Below are 20,640 nucleotides of genomic sequence, written 5' to 3'. Positions count from 1 at the left end.
CCCGAGGTCCATCACCATAACCCCACTGGAGGCTGCTAGTGCTAATGAGTTAACTATATTTTGTAGATTTAAAATGTAAGAATTTTCTCTGTTTTCTACCTCCAGCTGAGGCATTGGGTCTAGATCACATGGTGCCTGTCCCCTACCGCAAAATAGCCTGCGATCCAGGGGCCGTGGAGATCATCGGCATCCCCGACCAGATCCCCTTCAAGAGACCGTGCACATACGGAGTCCCCAAGCTCAAACGCATCCTGGATGAGCGCCACGGAATCCGCTTTATAGTCAAACGGTAACAAATGCTTTAAGACAAGAACTGGTGAAAGTGCATGACATCATTTCTTGTACTCTCACTGTCAGAGTGTTGTAGTTAGAACAAAGAAGCACCTGGATGCATATTTTTTACAAATGTCTAATTTACTCACTGACCAGAGATCCATCCAGATTTACCCACTTGATGCTTAATTATCACCAAACTGCAGAACGGCGTCCCTACAGAAACTTTAATTTGGGAAAGATTTTTTTAAGAAGCAGCTACCAGCCACGCCAGCCTATACCATCTGTTTGTTAAATGTCTGTTTCCTTCAGCACACTACGTCCCGCTGAGTGGTAAACCATTTCCATTCATGTCCCAAATGACTTTCCCTTGCCAGCGCATTGCGCTAATGGCTGCTCTTCCATCCATTTGTTTGAGCTAATTTAAATGAGCCACCATGCCTTGTTTGAGATAACACATCTTTTAACGAATCCTGCAGGCAGCTCATTAGCCTTAATACAATTAGGAAAGATTGAAAATGTCATTAATTCAGATCAAATCACATTCCCATTGTCTGTGAGAGATGTTCCAGATGCAGGCAGCGATGTGCTTTTTTGGCATCTTCTCTGTTGTCAGTCTATGATCATTTTTATACAAACAGTAACTGTAACTGAAGTGTTGTGCTCATTTAGTTCTGCAGCCATGCTATTAATTATTCTCAGGTGATGTCCCGTGTAATAACCACCCGAGTTTCACTCGTCGCACGCTTCACTTTGTGAAAAGATGCTGAAAATATAAGAAATGTAAAATCCCGTCAGTTTTAGGTTAACAGGCTCACTAAACTGCTGACATTACTGAGAATAAGGTAGTCGTTATTAACTATTATTAAGTCTTTTTTTAAATACAAATAGTAGTCATACACACTTTCATATGGTCTATATCAGCGGTCCCCAACCTTTTTTTGCACCACGGACCAGTTTAATGTCAGACAATATTTTCACGGACCGGCCTTTGAGGTGTCGCAGATAAATACAACAAAATAAAATGATACGACCAAGAGAAAAGCTGTGGTATTTTGTAAATATAATAATAAACAGAAAGTCACTGTGTAATTGTGTAACTTCGTTAGCAGTGTCCTCCTGAAGTGCGTCAACAACATTGAGAGTAACATCCTCCTCTCTGCTCCTTAATGCTCTCTGGTCGCTATGGTAACGCGTAAATATTTCTTTCAAAGTAAGACACACAACTACAACACGGGAAAAGACCCTGAAAACCATACATTTCACACCCGAGCCTCAACTCTCGCAGCCCGGTACCAAACAACTCACGGACCGCCCCGGGGGTTGGGGACCGCTGGTCTATATGGTCATCAAGGCAGCTCTGTGTTTTTCTTCAAAGTGGACAGCCAATCAGAAAAGTTGGCTTAAAAAAGGTTATTTACAGAATTAGAGGCAGTAGATGAGCCTTCTCTCATCTCATCAAGTGTCTTCCTCGTGTTGAAAATGAAAATCGTAACACTGTGGTGAAGACCAAACTGTCTTCACTGCTAATGGGTTGGACTGAAGACGCGCGTCGTCTCGTTAGTGCTCCTTTTTTATTGTAGCATCAACTTCAGAATTTAAACCTGCCTCACACTTTATTAAATAATGTCTATAAATTCCCTTCAGCCTCAGTTTAACATGAACACCCTTAGATAGATTCATAGTTAAAAGAGCAGGCAACCATTCTGCCAGCCGTCAGACTTGATAATATTCACATAGACAAAAAGTGATCTGGGCTTCACTAAAACCACAAATTCTCTCACTAAAAATACTATAAAAAAGCTAAAAGTGCTATAATTAATAAATAGAGCTAAATTTAAAAAATGAATAAGTCACTGTGCACAATTTGCTTTAGCTTATTCAGATTATTAATATCAGCTGGGACAAAGTTGTCTCTGTCCTGTGAGACCACTAACGTCCACCCAGCTTTAGCTTATTCAGATTATTAATATCAGCTGGGACAAAGTTGTCTCTGTCCTGTGAGACCACTAACGTCCACCCAGAGTAAAGAAGCTCCGAATCCCCACATAAGGAGTGGGAGTCATTATTGCAATGGAGCCGGTCGTCCACCTGTCTGGTATACAGATACTTAAGGTTAAGCTGCGATTTACCGATCAGCTTCCCTGACCAGTTTCAGTTTGGATCAGTTTGTTCCGATCCTTCAAAGATGGGTTACCGTACTATGACGCAAAGGAATAGATCTGACTCAAGAAAAGATCTAAAAAATAAATGGATAGTGTCTCAATGGTCTTATCAGTGTAACAGGAGTACAGTTTCCATAAACAGAACAAATGTTGATGAGCCTTTTTTCTCTGCTTCACAGTTTGTACCAAAATTCAGTCTTGAATCAATAAAAGCCCCAAAATACAAAAGACTGCATATAGTCCACAGTTTGACCCTTATTGTTTGTGGCGTCAGGTGTGCTGGAATTTCTCCTCAAATCCACAATCACTTCTTCTGTTATGTTGAGCTGAAGGTAAGACTGTGCTCAACACCAGGTCCATGGGCGGTTTCCTTGCCAACGATGTCACACAAATACAAATACCATGATATGATGAAAAATACTCATAAATGTCTTTCTGGTGTCTAAGCTGTAATATTTTGCCCTATTAAGACCTTAGAACAACAGTGTAGTTTCTTAAGTTTGTAAGTAAATAAGACCTAAGATTATGATCACGCAGGAGAAGAACGCTTCACTGGCAGGCAGAGAGTGGCAGTATGTGCCAGAAGGAAGGGGAAGCAATCCAGGAGTATATCACAGTTAATCCACAGTTAATTTTAGTCAGAGGAATTCGGGGCTCACAAAAGGAACGACTCAGTTATGTTTGATTATGTTTGACTGATTGTTTAAAGAGCAGCTAATGTGCTAAAGCAGCCGTTAACAATGTTCCACTTCTGCAGTTTTTTGCAACTTGAGTTTTGTCCTGAGAGCTGCGGTGGTCTTTAAACAGACTCGCTCACAGCCTGTGTTTCTTTCTCTCTTCCAGAATGTTTGATGAGAGGATCTTTACCGGTAAGAATGTGATTGATTCTGTTTGTTTCTTTCCCCTTTCTTAGAAGAATAGAAGTTGGGGTCATGTCTCTAAAAGTACTTAAAACAACAAGAACCTAAACATCGAATGTGCTTGTACTTTACTAGTGTATTTACCTGCTGTATCTTACTTTAAATGTAGTGTAACCCTCATAAGAATAGGATCTACTCACTGCCTTAGGCCCCTGTTATACTGGCCTTGCAGTGTGCACCGTCACATCTGCTGTCGCTGTAACCTGGTGCCACTGTGTGGAAGACATGAGTGTCACTTTTTACCACAGTTTTAATAATTTATCTGTACAGAAGCTCAGAGATTCACAGATTATACAGCGGGAGATGCTACAACAGCTTGAAAAGATGACGCTTTGTGGAAAAATCTCTGAAATTTCTTTGCCCCTGGGTTTGACTTGCGCTCCTCCTACACCAGCGCTGATGCCGAAGTTTTGTCTGAGTGGCGACGCCTCATCATTCAGGAGAATACTGCAGTGGGTAGCTGTGCCGTAAAGGCCGGCAGAAATGGATGTGTGCATGATGATGTAATCGGTGGTGCATGAAGCGGCCAGTGAGGCGGGTGTAATGACCCCATCAGTTGTAGCCATAGATAGCTTCTGTGCTTAAAACCCACAATATTTTTAATGGCCAGCAGGGGGGGCAGTACCTGTCATTGCACAGAGCAAATGGCCCTCAAGTGACGATCCTGATGAGATTTTGGGTCGTACTGAATAAAACATTAAGTCCAAATTAGTAAATGTTGGCCTGTGTATCAGAAAGAGGGAGAATCCTGTATATGCTCACTAGCTATCACAAGCCAATGACCATCACATCCCATTTCAAAATGTCAAGATGGTGAAAAAAGCTAATCTCGAGTCCTCATAACAAGATGTTGCCGAATATCAAAATCCATTTTTAATACTGTCTGACGAATGCATTAAAACAGCAACCCCACTGTGTGAGCTCATAGGTATTATTTGGATTGGTCCACGACTGGGCTACTGTGATACCACATTATCACTTAGCAGTTAGCAGTGCATGCAGGTTGTGACAGTCTGCAACTGCTTAAAAACCTAGAAAATGAAAAAACACCCAATTATTTAACATATTTTATTTTTTAAATATCACGGTTCCCTTTAGTACGCAGTTAGCTTGACTCTCATGCTTGCAGCTGGTGACTTTTAAGCACCGATGACTAAAAGTGAGAGAAAATTTGGTTTGTTGCCTGAAAGCAGCCTGAATTTTCATTAAACATGAATATTCTCCATCTTCTCAAAGGAGAACTTTTGGCATAAAGTAATTGTTTTTGGTAGCTTTCCATATGTGCTTTGTGAGTGACCTTAGCTGTAAAATATTTGTCAAGACCCTTAAACTTTATCACAGTAACCAAAGAGCGCTCCGCCATGAGTTTATTTATATATTTACACCACACAGATGTTCTTCGCTAATGGCGTGCGGTGTTTGTTTATCTTCTGCGTCTTGTTTGTTCAAGCTGCTGGCAAGATTGCAAGGGAGGAGGGCAAGCACGACCTGGGCTCTACGCCCGAAGACAGCTTCCCTGACAATCTGAGCATCCCGCCCACCACAGCCGAGCTGGTCAGCAATCCTCACAGCAGCAGGTCAGAACGTGGCCCACACACACACTCACACAAACATGGCATTACCCTGCAGACGTTGTTTATAGTGCTGGAATTTGAGCTTAATGGCATGCAGCCAAATTGTGCCTCTGCATTCAGTGGTATTACTCATAATAATTAAACCGCTGTTTACGGATTTTAGTTACATTTACATTACCATGATGGGACTTTGTTTCCTAAACGGGCCTTGTTACATGATTAATGTTCGGTTCACTTTGCTTTATTTTTATTTCTTTCTCTGCGTCCTGTCTGTCGAGTACATTAGCAGAACTGGACATTTCTACTTCAACTTGCCGCCTCTGACTCGACTTCCTAGAACGACAGGAGGCCAAGCTGGAGGTTGCAGACTTGGAGATGCTAAGATTTTTGTTGGGAGTCACCAGGATGGACAATAAGTACAGCAAAGGGACGGCTCAGGCTGAGCGGTTGGAGACAAAGGCTAGGACAGTTTGGACGTTGAGGATGAGGAGGGATAGTGGATATATTGGTCAAAGGATGCTGAGTATGGAGGTGCCAGGGCAGAGGAAAAGAGGACCACAGAGAAAATTCATGCCTGCAGTGAAAGAGGACGTGCAGAGGGTTGTTGGTTGACGCTGGGGGTGGAGGGTAGGATGGAAGCAGATGATCTGCAGCCGATCTGATATGGTGTCGGTGCTGTTCTTACATCATCAGAATAATGTATTCAGCCAAGAAGTTAGCTAATTCTTTTAAAAACTATCCCTCACAAGCCAACCCAGGTTACCTAAATTCAGCTAACAGCAAGGCTAACTTGATAATATATTTGTAATATTGTATATATTAACTAAGAAAAGAGTTAAGAAAAGATTATTATGATGATGATGATGATGATGATGATGAAGGAACACTATATTTACCTTCTAATTGATATACTGGACAATCGAGCCGTTATTAAAAATAATGGTTATCCATTAGCCATTTTTACACATGAAATAATGAAGAAGTTTGAAAGAAGAAGTAAAAAAGAAAGAACCACGTAATATTTATAATATGGTGCCTGTTCTCACACTCGCTTTATACCTGGTGCAAAGAAACAATTTGAGGCAAGCATCTAGGCCAAGGACACTTTGATGTGTGCTTTTGAGCAGCTGGGATTGAACCAGTGACCCCGGATGACAAGCTCTGACTCCTGAGTCTAAATCCCTTCATGCTAGAAGTGAGAAATGCTTCCCCGGTGTCTCCCTCTGTTCGTGCAGCTCAGCGGTTCTGTCTGTCGGTGCCACCGCACAATAGGCGATAAACACTATAGTGGGCGGATGGCACTGCATGAATCAATGTTAACGTGTATGGAATCTCTGCCATTGGGGTTGTGACTGTGGTGCTAACAAGTGTGGAAACCCTGCATAGCCAGTGTTTAAAGATCCCCGGTGTTGGGCTCAGAAGTCATTTAATTTCCCTTTAAAGGAGACAGATGATTTAAAATACGCCACAAAAAAGGATTTTTAATGATTGTGTTTTGCAGATATTTGCAAATCACCCTTTTTCTATTTGATTTTACCTCACAGATCAACCAGTGCTTGTGTGAGTCCCTTGGCTGAGTGCGAAGCAGGTACGTGCTAATAAATGAAGTTCAGCATAATAAAAACGCTCTGTGATATTCGGCTGTGTGAAGTTACAAATGATTTGAGCCCCGAGTATTGAACAAAGGTTTCCCCCGTCCCCCGGAGTCGCTTTCATATCGCGTTTTGCAGTCTGATCCCTTCCAATACGTTCTATCGTCTGCTTAAATCTGTTTTTACACGACCATAAAACACAGTGCTGACGGGAACTCGTGCAGAATGAACTGTTCAATCCCCGCAGGTCCTTCAGGAGATTGCATTCCTTTGAGGAGGATTAAAACAGAGCCTCCAGACGGGGAAATCATTCAAGTTACGGTGCCAGGTAAGCGAGCGCACGCTTGGCTGCCATTAAGTTTGAGATTCGTTTCTTTTTTTCACTCGTAGAAAAATACAATTGGAGCAGACGCGGGTTTTCTTGCATTGTCATTGAGATAGAAGTCACAGAGACACAGAAACCTGGAGACTGTTTTCATCGTTGGTGCTGTCCCTGTGTGTGATTCCCCTTCTTTCACTCCTTTGTTCGCCTGACAGTTTTGCATTTGCCAGTTTTGATTAGTCGGTTCCTGTGGGTGAGCGCTTTCTGTCAGTAGCCAAATCTGATACCCAAATTTGTTTGGATAAATTCAAATGCAGCCAAAGTGAGGAATCACAATTAGAAAAGGGGGATTCCCCGATTAGCCGGAGCCAACCTTGGATCATAAAAATGAAGAGAAAGCCTTGGCTGCTATTGCATTTACTCTTCTTATTCGATTTTAAAGTTTTAAAAAAAGAAAGAAAACAATTTTTGCTTGAGTCTCTCAGTGAAAGGCTCATTCATTGAGAGTCAAAGCTCTGCTGTTTTGAGCAAAATCAGACATTTAAAATAAAAACTTAAAAAGAATAAAGCTTCATTCATGTTTGTAGTTCCAGATTCATTATATATTCTTCATTTTTCTTTTTTCTTTAATTCCTCACAGTGTAGTGAGTTACACTTTTGCTTAGTAAGTGAAAGATCCCCAGTAATCCTCCTTTCTATCTCACCATGCGCACCAATGCCTCCCAATAATTGTTGTGTGGACAAATGAGACACATTTTAAGACGTAGTTTCATTATTGTGAAAAACGTTTTAAAAAAATAAAAATAAAGGATCAATCTATTAAATCCAGCTTGTTTGCAATGTTTTAAAGGGGAACTTTGTTGGGTGTGTGAAGAGTTTGAAAGCACTAGCTGAGGTTCATGCTTCCATGGAAGCCTTCAAACATATTTTGGTTTTGCAAGATTAAAGACTTTGAGGGTGGAGGATAAGTGATTGGTTCTGTCAGTTCAACTTCCCCTGCCCAGTTAAAAAGCATGAAGTTCCTGCCCTAAATTCTCAACTGTTTAAATGAATGCACTGAAAAACAAGGCTGGGTGATTTCAAGCTAACATCAGTAACAGGAAGCGCTGAGATAACAGCAGAAATGCAGCAGCAGTGCAAGAAGTGTTGCAGCTCCACTGTGTCCTGCTGCTCTCTTGTCTCCGTTGCACCACAAACTGAAAACCTGGTGTGAATACTGTTTGTTTCTCCAGATGCCGGCACGAGTGGGGAGGAGCCCAGCGAGTCTGTGGCCGAGCCCGTCGCCGCCGCACCGTGTCCAGCCACAGCCTCGCCCTCTGCTCCATCTGCCTCGTCTGCCCCTCCCCCCGCTCCTTCGGCTCCCCACCACTCAATGGAAAACCACGCAGGTAACCTCTTCCCCGTCAGCCCACACCTCCATTGTCGCCTCCCTCCTCACACTGTGGCTCCTGGAATGCCAGCTCCTACCAAGGCCTCCACATACTGTTTTGTAGGGAGCTAATTAAGCCACAGCACGTATGAAACCACTTTTCTCATGTTCTTTATCTTCCACTCTTCCACTTCCTTATGACCAAACCTCCCCAATCACTACTAGCCACTCCCACAACCTTAAATATACCTTCTCTCCCCAACTCTGACCTACTGTAGCTTGTTTCTTCCTCCAGCCTCACAACGACGATCTGTGAAATGCACCCTGCATCGACTGCAGCTTGTCAACATACTCTTTAGCTTTAAAATCTGGGCATGCGCATAACTGTCAGTGTGTTTTACATGCACCAACTGCTCGAGCGTGGTCGGACTCCAACCGAAGTGTGTGTTTTTTGTTTTGCCTTTTTAAATATTTGTTTTTTAAATGTTTGTTTGTTGTGAAAGAGTAGACATCAGACCATCCTAAGGCCGCGTATGGCACATAACTCAGGACGCCTTACAGCACTGACTCCTAATGCTACAGCTAGTTCATTTTCATAGACCTTTTTCTAGACTAAAGGTTCTCTTTTAATCATCTTGGTAGGCTGTGCTTGATTTCAATTTGTGTCACTGCAGCCAGAGCTGACGCTGGGTGGCGTAACAAGTAGCTGCTTTGTACCAAATATCCTCAAAAACAGACTGGGGCTTCTGTTTCACCTTAATTCAGAAGGTAGGCGGTTTTTGAAGTGCTCCCACTTCACCTACGAAGCACCGGCTGCACGGAAACATCGCCTCATAGGTGTGTTCTGTCTTACAACACTTCAGCCGGTTGTTAATTGTGTGCCCTTTGCCCTTAAGAGTCCAAACTGAAACGTTTCAGTGATTAGCAGGATGCATGGTGCATATTTGCAGATTTTGAGTAATTTTATCCACTAGTCCAGTTTTAGAGAGACCAAACTTTTCCTCAAAGGTCCTGTTGAGACTCCTAAATCCTCCTCCCCGTATAGAACTCGTTCTCTCCCTTAAACCTTAGGTTAATAGAGTAAGGTCACCAAGAACATCTGAGTAGACGCCACTCTCTTTATCAACTGCACCCGCCTCATTTACCAGGTGCTTCTATAATGTGCCGGGGTCATTCAGATTGCAGACAAATGCATGCAGATGTATGTCTGAGGTTTCTGACTGCCCCGCTGTGATGGAGGTGAAGGACATTTAATTGTGCAGCTGGCAGCATTTAAAGATTAGACTGAGAAATAAAAAAAAAACGGCAGCATTTCTTTGCTTTCAACAGTTTTCTCTGTTTCTGGGCAATCCACTTCACTTTCACCAGTTTTCATTCAAGCTTTTCATTCAATCTCGTTAAAAGTGCAAGATTTCAAAATATGATTTCCAATCTCCTGTGATCAAATTCCATTCACACATTCTGTAGTAGGATGGAAGCAGAAATCTCTGCCTCTACATTTTCTTGAATGGACACTTTAAAGTTTAGGACTCTATTCTTTCTCTGGAAAATTCCTGCACTATCAATTACATTGTCCAAATGTCAAGTGCAACTTTCTTATATATAAATTAACATATAAATGAGGCCCTTTTTTGAACATCTGAAGGAGGTGCTGCTACAATGCTACAGAGAGTCTGCTCAGAGTGATCTTGGCATTAAGCATTTTGTTTTCTTTTATTGATTTCATTGTGCTTTGTTTAAGTTTTCTTTTCTTTCACAAATGACCTCTAAAGGAAAGACAATGAAGGTAAGTGCACTCAGTCACATTTAATATTATTTGCACCTCAGTCATTTGTCAAAGTATTTGAATGATGGCAATTTGCATTAATTTTCAAGGTAAAATAGGTCTGATCAAGACAATAATCCCTTTTGCATGAATGACATATTCGTATTGCACATATGAGAATACCCAGTTCACTTTCCTGTAGATACAAATCACATCCTTTTTTAAAAAGTCCTGTTTGCCCTTAAGTATAGTGAAAGGTTTGACTTGATGATCTTCACAAAACTGCAGTTCCACTCTCAAGTATTCCTGTGTCATAATAATTGTCCATTGGCTTCTTCAGCACAGATGACATACAGTATCTTTCTTTTGACAGTGTTTTTTAAATTTTACATTATTGTTCCCACTTTTACCTCAACAGGCTGGATTTTGATGCATTTTGAATTTTTTATGTTGTGTTGGGCAAAGGGAGCTCTGTTGTGAGTCTGTTGTGGTTGCATCATATTCCTTTTACAGCTTACACAGATCCTCCGTCATGTTATGATGGATTAGCTACACAAGCTAGATGTAGCTTTCAAATAGTATTGCTTTAAGTTGTCTTAGAACACGCTCAAAGTGGGGCGGCTGTAGCTCAGGTGGCAGAGCAGGTCAGCCACTAATCAGAAGGTCGGTAGTTCGATCCCAGGCTGCCTCCTGGCTGCATGCCAAATATCCTTGGGCAAGATACTAACCCCATGTTTGCCTACTGGTGGTGGTCAGAGGGCCCGGTGGCGCCAGTGTCCGGCAGCCTTGCCTGTGGGCTTCTCTGTTTAGGCTGTCTCCCCCCTCGACCCAACCCCAGATGAACGGAAACAAATGGATAGATGGGAAAAAAACATTTTATAAACCACTTTCTTCCTCCTGTTGTTGATCACAGATTTAAAAGTCCTGCCCTGCAGACTCCACACATAACACATCACGAAAAAAAAAAATCACATTTCCACCTCTGCTTCTGGGCTAATGGCAAAACAACACCCCCACCGCCCATTCTCGTGTTTGTATGTTTAACACTGAGCGGCGATGTTGAATAACGGCCTTGGACAGGCGGTATGATATGTGTTCTTGGCGGCAGTTTGCCTGGAATCATTAATTAAAGAACATTCAGCGTTGCCCTACTGTAACAGTAATATTCCACTGACAGAAAATGGACAATAACATTGAATTATCACAGTCTCATATGTTGCACCTGTTGTTTTGTCCATCCCCTGTGTGTACTGAGGGTAGACATGAGGTGTCAGATAAAGAGTTTAGCCTTCACAGATGTAATCATTGCTGCACAATGATGTTAGGCATGCCTCAAGTCAGAATAGGACCAGCGCTAGTCTCTGATGCAGTAAAGCAACAATGTGACGACTCAAGAGATTGATTGACACAAATAAAACCGTGCATCTTTGGATAAACTGTCATAGAAATGTTTTACAGTAGCCGTGCGCCACTGTTCTCATGCTTTTCTCACATCTTGCAGCTGAAGCTCTGTCACCCACTGCTGCCCCGCAGAGCATAAGAAGATCTTCTGAAGGTAGGGTGGACTGACTCATTCAGGATGTTTTTCTGCACAGTGCATTTGGCCCACACTCTCACTGTGTGATTGTCTGTAACCTTGCCAAAGAGGCAGATTAGAATTAAATAAAACTCTAACCCAGCGTCCTCACCTTTGGAAATATTTCTGTTTTGCTGTTTAGTCTCATTTTTGCACCTTCACCACTCTGCCTCCCTACATCCATCTGCGGTTAATGTATCACACTCTACATTGACCCGGTAATGACACAGTCAGTTTGTCATTACCGGGTCAGCGCAGGGCAGGTAGAATTTATCAAATTGAAGTTGGCAAGTGGAGATGTAGTAATGTTCACAGGTGGGAAGCTGCCTAACCCCGTCGACCCCAAGTAATAATTCTTTTTCGGCGCTCTCGGCGCAAAGCTGTTCGTTTTTCATTTGCTTGACTCTTTCAGCAGGGAGCCTGGTGGAGGACATCGGTGAAATGATTCTTCAGCTGCGGAGACAAGTGGAGAGCATCTTCAGCATTAAGTATGGTAAGCTACCTGTAGCGGGGGAGCTTTTATCCTCATCCGCAGCGGGGGCAGGAAGTTATGCCAGGGCTATAAATTTTGCAGGAAGACTTTGATCTCTCCTTAACCAGTGTACAGCAATTTAAAATCTAAGCTTTTAAAATCTATCTGAATATTAATATTGGAACATTTAAGGTTTTCAATAATTCAGCACATGAGAATGAATCTGTTAAGTGTGGGGCAAAGGATGGGGCATGAAAAGGAAGAATCTCATTTTCACATCAGAGGAGTTAAAGCATAAAGACACAAAGTATTAGTCGCCTTTTAGAAGGCGGCATGTCACAGCACGCCAGCGACTCTCTGAACATAGACATGCGTGCGCTAAGAGTGAGTGTGGGTATTTGTTCGTATGGGTAATTTTAACACGGCAATGCTCAAAGTTATTAACGAGTTCTTCTTATTCCCTTTAAATACAAAGAAAAGTTTCAGTTCTTAGTTTAAAAAGGGTTTTAGTTCAGCCGGCTGAGGGACTGATGAGCACATGACAGATGAGGCGAGACATGTGCCTGTCCATCCACACATTACAATAACCTGTGAGCTGGATGAGCTTTCTACGTCACGTTAGGTTAATGTGTCTGGAAAAGCAACGTGAGCATGAGACTGAAAACGAGCTAAAAATCGGGTTGTTTTTGTTATTTTTTGATTTTAGTTTTTAAAGCTATCGTTTTATAATAGATTTCCTTGAGTTTAGAAATATGGATGGTGCTATCGCAACATTTGTCTCATGGTGGGTGTAGCCATGTGACCGTGTAGCTTTTTAGTTTGCCGGTGTGACAAACGAGGGTCGGATCTGACCGAGTGACAGGGGGACGGTGCAGACGGTGCAGATGCCCCCCGAAGCTTATCCTGCTTTGCCCGTGTTGACTTTAAATTATGGGGGCCATCATTTACAAAATAAATGTCACTGCCTTGGCTTTTTGTGTTGTCTCTTTTGGACTTTGATCAAAAGCTTTCAAATAAAACTTGCTTTCTATTTTGTTTTTTTAATTTTTAACCCCTATTGTAGCAATCATGTTGTATTCAGTAAGGCCTGGAACTACAGAACAAAACCATAAACTTTCATCTTTCCATCTGTCATATGTTTGTGTTACTCTAAGAACAGAGTAACAGGAGTATTTCACTCACTCAAAAATGCACAAACATTTGGACTTTGTTAGTGTAATTAATCTGCACAGCTTGCTATAATATTTGTGAGATAACCGCATTAAACTCTACAAATGCAAGAAGTCCAGTTCAGCGACTCCTCACAGCTATAGCCGCCTGTATCACCCACTTGAGCCTCAGTAAGGGTACTTGTGTAAAAGGTGACCCTCTCTCTGTAGCTGTTAGAAGGCGTAAACTAACCACAGAGATCAAAACTGTCGAGCCAGGCTGAGATGGCCATTTGAGATGCAACTCGACACTTTCATGTTAGCTCCTTTATTGCTGCTTGGTTAAAAGCAGCAATAAAGGATTGCTGTGATCATGGCTCAAGAGTTGGGAGTTCGCCTTGTAATCGGAGGGTTGCCGGTTCAAGCCCCGGCTTGGACAGTCTCGGCCGTTGTGTCCTTGGGCAAGACACTTCACTCGTTGCCTACTGGTGGTGGTCAGAGGGCCCGGTGGCGCCAGTGTTCGGCAGCCTCGCCTCTGTCAGTGCGCCCCAGGGTGGCTGTGGCTACAATGTAGCTTGCCATCACCAGTCTGTGTGAATGTGTGTGTGAATGGGTGGATGACTGGATGTGTAAAGCTCTTTGGGGTCCTTAGGGACTAGTAAAGTGCTATACAAATACAGGCCATTTACCATTTTAAAACTGTCACACAAATTTGGCGAACTTTCCCTATTTGGTGTTTTTGCAATTTTCCCCAGATTTCAGAAGACGGAAAGAAATGAGATGAATTGGAATAAGACGACTTGAATGAAATAGATCAATAAGCTTTGTGCTTGTTTTTCCTGTTTTTCCTTCTTCAGCTGAAGCCCTGGGCCTTCCTGAACCAACCAAGGTGCCGTACTCCAAATTCCAGATGTACCCTGAGGATCTGTATGTAACCGGGCTGCCAGAGGGAATCTCTATCCGAAGACCCAACTGTTTCGGAGCAGCCAAACTACGCAAGATCCTGGCTGCCAGCAGTCAGATCCAGTTTGTTATCAAAAGGTGAGAAATAATTATATATAGAAAGTCATCTGGAGAGTGTAGCGGTGCGTTGAAGTGTGTGTTATTTCAGTTTTCGCTCTCTGATTTGTAAATATCGTCACAATCTTTTGCTCATCTCTAGACCCGAGCTCTTAGCTGAGCAGGTAAAACAAGAGATGCCTTCCATCCCGATCTGTGATTCAGGTTTGTCTCTTTTTATACTTACTTTCTCATCAGCAGCATCTTCAACCCAAACTAATCACACACATATGCAGTGTTAAATTTTGATATGTTTGTTTTTGTCCTCTGCAATACACGGTTGAAGTTTTAAGGTCAAATCCAGTTCACAGGCTATTTTTAAAACGGCTCCTTTGAAGAACAACAGAAAGTCCTTGCAGGGATTTTTCTGCAGCTGCCTCCTCTTTATTTGTGACAAAGCTCCTAACGTTTGCTTTATTCAGTAAGTCTTAAGACGACAAAAGTTTAACCTTTAAATGTTTTTCTCCAAAGAGCTGGATGCCAAGGATGCAGCACCAGTAACGGAGGACACTGCGGCTGTATCCAAGAGACCTGGATTCTCAGGTACGGTCGAGCTGCATCAGTCTTCTTAGATTTGCCGTTAACTGTTTAAACACGAATTGCCTCTGCTCGCTGACGTTGAAAGCCAGATGACATATTTTAAAGCGTCTTCGTCCTCTCGTCAACAGAGTGCTTGGAGTCCAAGCTGTCCAGAATCGACCTGGCCAACACGCTGCGAGAGCAGGTCCAAGATCTCTTCAACAGGAAGTATGGGGAGGCATTGGGCATCAAGTACCCCGTCCAAGTGCCTTACAAAAGGATCAAGAACAACCCGGACTCGGTCATCATCGAGGGCCTTCCCCCCGGCATCCCCTTCAGGAAGCCCTGCACCTTCGGCTCCCAGAACCTGGAGAGGATCCTGGCTGTCGCTGACAAAATCAGCTTCACCATCACCAGGTGAGAAATGCTGATCACTCTAAGAGCTGTTTAATATTCTGACTGGTAATGATGCACTTTCCCAGTATATTCATCTGTGGTGCTAAACCAAAATAACAAGCTACAAAATGCACAAATTCAAATGTTTTCATCAAATAAGATCCATATCTGTCTATCGGTCTTCCTTCCTGCAGTTAATGGCTTGGATATTTATTACTGTCTTTAAATATATGTCGGCTAATTCTGTTCATTGTGCTTGTTTCATTGTGTTGCATGCAGACCATTTCAAGGACTTATTCCAAAACCAGGTATGAGCACGCTGCGCTTTGCTTTCATGACATCTGATTTATTACGCAGCATCTATCACAGAGAGCAAAACAACATTTAATGTTACTAAACATATTTTTCGTTGACTTCATCAGCACCTCGACGAGTCACTTTACTAAAGAAGGCCTACGCTTCAATAAATGGTGAGGAGAAAATGCTTTGATAGCGTCCATTATAAATGCTGCGGCTTTTATTTTGAATGCTGTCTGTGACCGATTCTCTCCTCCTGACAGATGATGACGACATTAACCGCATGGGGGAGAAAGTAGTCCTTCGAGAGCAAGTCAAGGAACTCTTCAACAAGAAATACGGTAAATAGATCCGCAGCGTGGAGCTGTTGTTATCTGTACAAGACGGATAACCTTTTTACCATGAACCAGTTTCATCTGCATGATGAGTCCAAGTCGTGGGCGTGTTCAGTTTAATTCTCACAACACAGGAGAAAAACAACACGTCCCTTATTGCTCAGGGTGAGCCTCATAAGTGAGACGTGTGGCTGGAAATTTAAATCCAGAATGTTCGTCCTACTTGTTGAATTAGGGGCAAGTCTTATAAATGCATGCTCCAAATTTCACTCATGAAACGTGGCTGTTAAATTTTGTGGAGCAATTTCAATACAGGCTTCACACAATTTGGTATAGAAGCCTGAAGAGGAAAAAAAACAAACAAAACAAAACAAAAACGGTGCTAATGTCACAGCAGTGCCTTAAAAATACAACATTTCCACATGCATAGGGTCCACGGGTGGAAAGTCTGCACGGTAAACAATAAAAAACCTCTTATCAAAGTGGTGTCTATAGAGAGATTTAGTGCAAACTGATTTATTTTAGTTTGTGTGGCAAAGAAAAACTTCACATGTTGAATTGTTGTGCACCTAACAAATTTCAGCATTCTTACTTCTTATTTATTGAGGACCACAGGTGTAACAGCTCTGCGATAGGCCCCGCGGCTGATACGCTCTTTCATTTTGGGCCCTTACCACCACGCAGTGCTTCAGCAAACACGTTACCTCACGTTCTCGCTCACACGAACACACAAACAAATTTAAGTTATAAAATATTGTCATGTAGCAATAATCAGTAACATCTGTAGGATCATTCCAGCTTTGAATCAGCACCACGGACAGCAACCGCAGTCAGCGATCTTGGGAGCAGACAAACATCTTCTTCTTCAGCCAGGCTAACACACGCTTTGGTTGCTAACTTATTACTGTGATGATTGCAGTGTATGAAGTTCCACCTTTGTTCAGGTTATAATAAAAGATCTCAAAGGGTAATAATGCTGCACCTGCACCTCTGCTTAAGAACTTTTAGCTGCTGTTATCAAAATGAATGAAGAACGCTGCATTTCTATGCACGTTTCATACATACAGTATGCCAGTTACAGGCATGAGTTTCTTTATTCATGGGAAAACATGTGCCTGCATGCTTCTTATTTTTCACAGGAAAAGAAAAGGTGTCACACTGATCGTGCCGTTGTTGTTTGTTCTGTTTAGGTGAGGCTCTGGGCTTAGATCGCTCCGTCGTGGTCCCGTACAAGCTAATCCGCGGCAGTCCAGAGTCTATAGAAGTTAGTGGCCTTCCAGACGAAATCCCTTTCCGAAACCCAAACACCTACGACATCGTGTGCCTGGAGAAAATCCTTCAAGCCGCAGATAAAATAACATTCAACATCAAGAGCCAGCTACAGTGAGTGCAGCGACACCGGAATGTTCAGCAGCGCTAGCCGTCGCTGCACCGTACATTTCAGCGGGAATTTAGGGTTTTGCTTCTCGGTAGTTAAGCTCATTATGGTTTATTTATGCTTTGGATTTAAATCCAGCCTCTAAGATGTCAAAGAATAAATCTTCCACAGCAAATGTAAATAAAATGAAATAGAAAACAACGTTTTGACATCCAAGCAGTTAAGCTATGATGAAAGAATGAAGGCAAAGCTTTAAATCGTGCACAATTCAGGGATTTTTTTTCTCTAGGTATCAAGTAAGTGCAGTCTGAATAGAGGGCTAATTAGAATTCAGGAATGTTTTTTATAGTTACAAAAAAAAGATTGTATCTTTAAAGAAACAAAAATGCAGCTACATCACCTAAAATGACCCGGCCTTTTCTCTCTCCTGTTCAGACCTTTTGCAGAAATCTGTAGCCAAGCTTGTAACACAGGTAAGTGTTACACAAACAACCTTCTGTTGATGGAAGTGAGGCTTTCTGTGCTGCGTGTGCCTCCAGAGTAAAAGCCTTTGCTTTGTGCCTTCAGTAGGAACAGACGCCTCCACTAATCGACGGAAACGCAAGAGAGTCCAGGAGAGCAACCAAGTGCCTGCCTCCTCCGACCTGGGAATATCAAGCAATCAGATTCCAGTGATGGTACATTAAATAAAATATATATTTTCTTCACCATATGAAATCATAAGCTAGTTGATGAATACTAGGACATCTTTATTCTTCTGTTCTTACTCACACAGGTCCTTAAAGACTCTTAAAAACCTTAAATACACTTTGATTTCAGAGCTACAGCATGCTGGCCTGCTGTTAGGGCAAAAATGCACTTTAATAAGGAAGCCCCCCTTTACCTCGACTTAACTGTAGCTTCGATCAGTCAGAGAAACTCAAGCATTTAAGACGCCTAACAGAATGCGTATCAGCTTAAGTGCAGTGTATGTGGAGCATTTAGCTGCTGTCAGACGGCAGCCTCTGACATGTAACTGCAGCCATCACCAGTCCCGACAGGTGGCACAGCCGTGTCACTGACTCTGACGACACGATGTGTTAACGCGCACAAGGAGGAAAGGAACACAGCTAGCACTGCTAACGTTAGCCACGCTGTATCCAGGGATGTCAGGATGTAAAGTTTCAAACTCAATACTGATAACGAGGGAAACGGGGAAAACTTCGATGATCCATCATAACAGAACAAGATCCTGGCAGCAGGAAATAGGACAGGAGTTCCTTGTTGAACTTCCACGTAGGCTTCATGTATAACTGCGAGAGCTACAGCTCTGCTTGTTTTCTGTGCTTCTGGTGACTTGGTAGCATATTTACCATATTTATCCCTTTAATGTCTGGTAGATGTTTTAGAAACAACACATTATTAGACACAAATAGTTAAACTGATGCTCCCTGTTAATGTCCCAGCTCACACGTTAACTAGCCAGAACCACAATGGTACAATGATAACTGAACAAACGGAGAATGTAGCAGCCAGGTAACAGTTAAATGATGTGGTGACTGTTTAATGGTTCAGCGTCGTTGTACCAGGAACTTTTACTGACCTCTCAAATCCCTCAAAGACCAGGATGTCGGCGTTTACGATGCTTTGCAAAGGTTGTTTCAGCTTCGTTGCCACCACTTGGTTGTCTTGTTTGCATGCAGGCTTATTGCATCCTCGGCCTTTCCCTGGCATTTTGCTTCATATGCAAAGTCTATCATGCTACGCCAGCTCACTGACTGTTGGTGTGTTCAGCTGCTAGTGAGGGGTGGAGCTGTGAACTGGAGAAGGCAAAGATGGCACTGTTGGTGTTTTTTGATTGATTGATTGATTGATTGATTGATTGATTTTTTGGGGGGGTGTAACCTTTTTGTACCCATTAATTTCATTTTTGTTACATCCCACATTTCTCTATAATTTATTCCTCGTAGTTTGTTTATTTTAAACAAATAAAATCATTTAAGGGGATGATGATGTAGAGGTCTCAAAACTCGTGGGTCAAATATGATACACTTCGCCTTATTGGGTTAAAGCACATCTAATATCAGATCAGTAAAAAGCTGATGGTCCTCTCCCCATAAGTTCATGTTTTCTCAATCTTCTTAATGCGATAACTTCAAAACAAGATGACGTAGGATTGTGAAATTGATACCACAGGTGCGTCTACTAGGAGGCTGAGGAATAAATTAGTGACTAGTAAATTAGTGACTAGGCACGTCCTTCATCTGTGGTGATACCTCCATACAAATGGGCAGGCTAAGCAAACCAGAGAGCTGGCATAAATTGGATAATTTAGAAAAAAGCCAAAAGATATTGGCGTGAAAAGGCAGGAAACCCCGGTCGCTGATGGAGTCGGAGTCGATAAAACACCTTAAACTGCAGTAGATGACTGTGTGTTCAACTGTAAGTACTGAAATGTAATATTAAAACAGGTTTAGAGGCAAGGTCAGCAACATTTTGCAGTAATGAAATCATTTTCTCCACCATTATGCTTCTTCCCTGCAGCAGTGGCCCATGTACATGGTGGACTACAGTGGAGTGAACGTGCAGGTTCCCGGGAAAGTCAATTACTGAAGGAGGAACCAGGGCGGCAGCAAAGGGATTCAAGGAGGAGTTTGTCAACACTCGCCACTCTTCCACAGTGCAACACTAACACTTTACCAGTGCTACAACTTAACGATCTCTCCAGACTGAATACAGAGAGCTGCAGGTTTGACTCTGAGAATGATGCTCGAGTGTTGAGGAACAACAGAATGTATGTGGGTCGAAACGTTGCAGGGCAGATGTCGGCTCGACGGGACTGCTATCAGCTGGTCGCGACAGTAATCTTGTTGTTTTTTTTACAAACTGCAAATATTACCGACGTCGTGTTATTTGCCCTTGCATTTTATAAAATGAGTCATGCTGTTGTTTTCCAGCATTTGGTTGCAATGTATTACTGACAGAAAATGTCTTTCATAATGATATGGTTCCATATTATTCAGATATTTGTACTTTTTATTTATTATATTTATTATTAAAATATAACATTATGTGCAGGGATGTAAAATATATTATTCTGTTACACAGCTCTTCGAGGAACTATCACAACACTAACAGATGCTACTAGCACTCAGTAACTACAGGTAACCGCTGAAAACATGATTAAAATGAAGTGTCTTAATTGGGTGTTGGGGTGACGGCAAGATTTTAGAAATTAAAGGAGACAAAACGGACTCAGAGTCTGCCCCACGGAGCAGGGAAAACCTCTGCTCGCATTGAAAACGAGACACTCGGTAAACAGCCTTTTTTATGTTAGCACTACATTAACGATTTGTAAAATATTGTCATTTTAAGTCAGCCTGAATGTATCATGTAAAGAAAAGAATGGTATGTTATTCTGCGGTGACTGTCTCTGGACTAACAATATTTAATATGCTGTACCTTAACGCCAATTAGGCCTTTGAAATAAAATGTGTTGCC

The 20,640-nt window shown here is 42.2% G+C and overlaps 1 protein-coding gene across 2 annotated transcripts in view; it reads left to right on the top strand.

The window, feature by feature from the left end:
* Positions 1 to 20,640, top strand: part of gtf2ird1 (GTF2I repeat domain containing 1) — a 43,992-nt gene extending 23,352 nt beyond the window's left edge. The window contains exons 9-27 of one of the 2 annotated variants that reach the window (XM_085421297.1): positions 106 to 289; positions 3,282 to 3,307; positions 4,809 to 4,935; positions 6,477 to 6,520; positions 6,772 to 6,852; positions 8,079 to 8,234; positions 11,482 to 11,535; positions 11,972 to 12,049; positions 14,034 to 14,217; positions 14,339 to 14,400; positions 14,707 to 14,778; positions 14,904 to 15,171; positions 15,430 to 15,458; positions 15,573 to 15,620; positions 15,711 to 15,788; positions 16,973 to 17,165; positions 17,596 to 17,633; positions 17,728 to 17,837; positions 19,684 to 20,640. In XM_085421297.1, coding sequence (XP_085277423.1) covers positions 106 to 289; positions 3,282 to 3,307; positions 4,809 to 4,935; positions 6,477 to 6,520; positions 6,772 to 6,852; positions 8,079 to 8,234; positions 11,482 to 11,535; positions 11,972 to 12,049; positions 14,034 to 14,217; positions 14,339 to 14,400; positions 14,707 to 14,778; positions 14,904 to 15,171; positions 15,430 to 15,458; positions 15,573 to 15,620; positions 15,711 to 15,788; positions 16,973 to 17,165; positions 17,596 to 17,633; positions 17,728 to 17,837; positions 19,684 to 19,752 — 1,901 coding nt within the window. In that variant the 3' untranslated portion in view covers positions 19,753 to 20,640. Of the gene's footprint in view, positions 1 to 105; positions 290 to 3,281; positions 3,308 to 4,808; positions 4,936 to 6,476; positions 6,521 to 6,771; positions 6,853 to 8,078; positions 8,235 to 11,481; positions 11,536 to 11,968; positions 12,050 to 14,033; positions 14,218 to 14,338; positions 14,401 to 14,706; positions 14,779 to 14,903; positions 15,172 to 15,429; positions 15,459 to 15,572; positions 15,621 to 15,710; positions 15,789 to 16,972; positions 17,166 to 17,595; positions 17,634 to 17,727; positions 17,838 to 19,683 lie in introns of both variants that reach the window. The other variant, XM_085421296.1, reaches the window with a different exon arrangement.

The sequence above is a fragment of the Rhamphochromis longiceps genome, linkage group LG10 (assembly GCF_057381845.1).
Source record: "Rhamphochromis longiceps isolate RC_006_pf linkage group LG10, R_longiceps_female_GT1.1, whole genome shotgun sequence".
In the NCBI taxonomy this organism is placed as follows: Eukaryota; Metazoa; Chordata; class Actinopteri; order Cichliformes; family Cichlidae; genus Rhamphochromis; species Rhamphochromis longiceps.
Note: the sequence above shows the minus strand (reverse complement) of the source record. Positions and strands in the feature narration are given on the sequence as shown.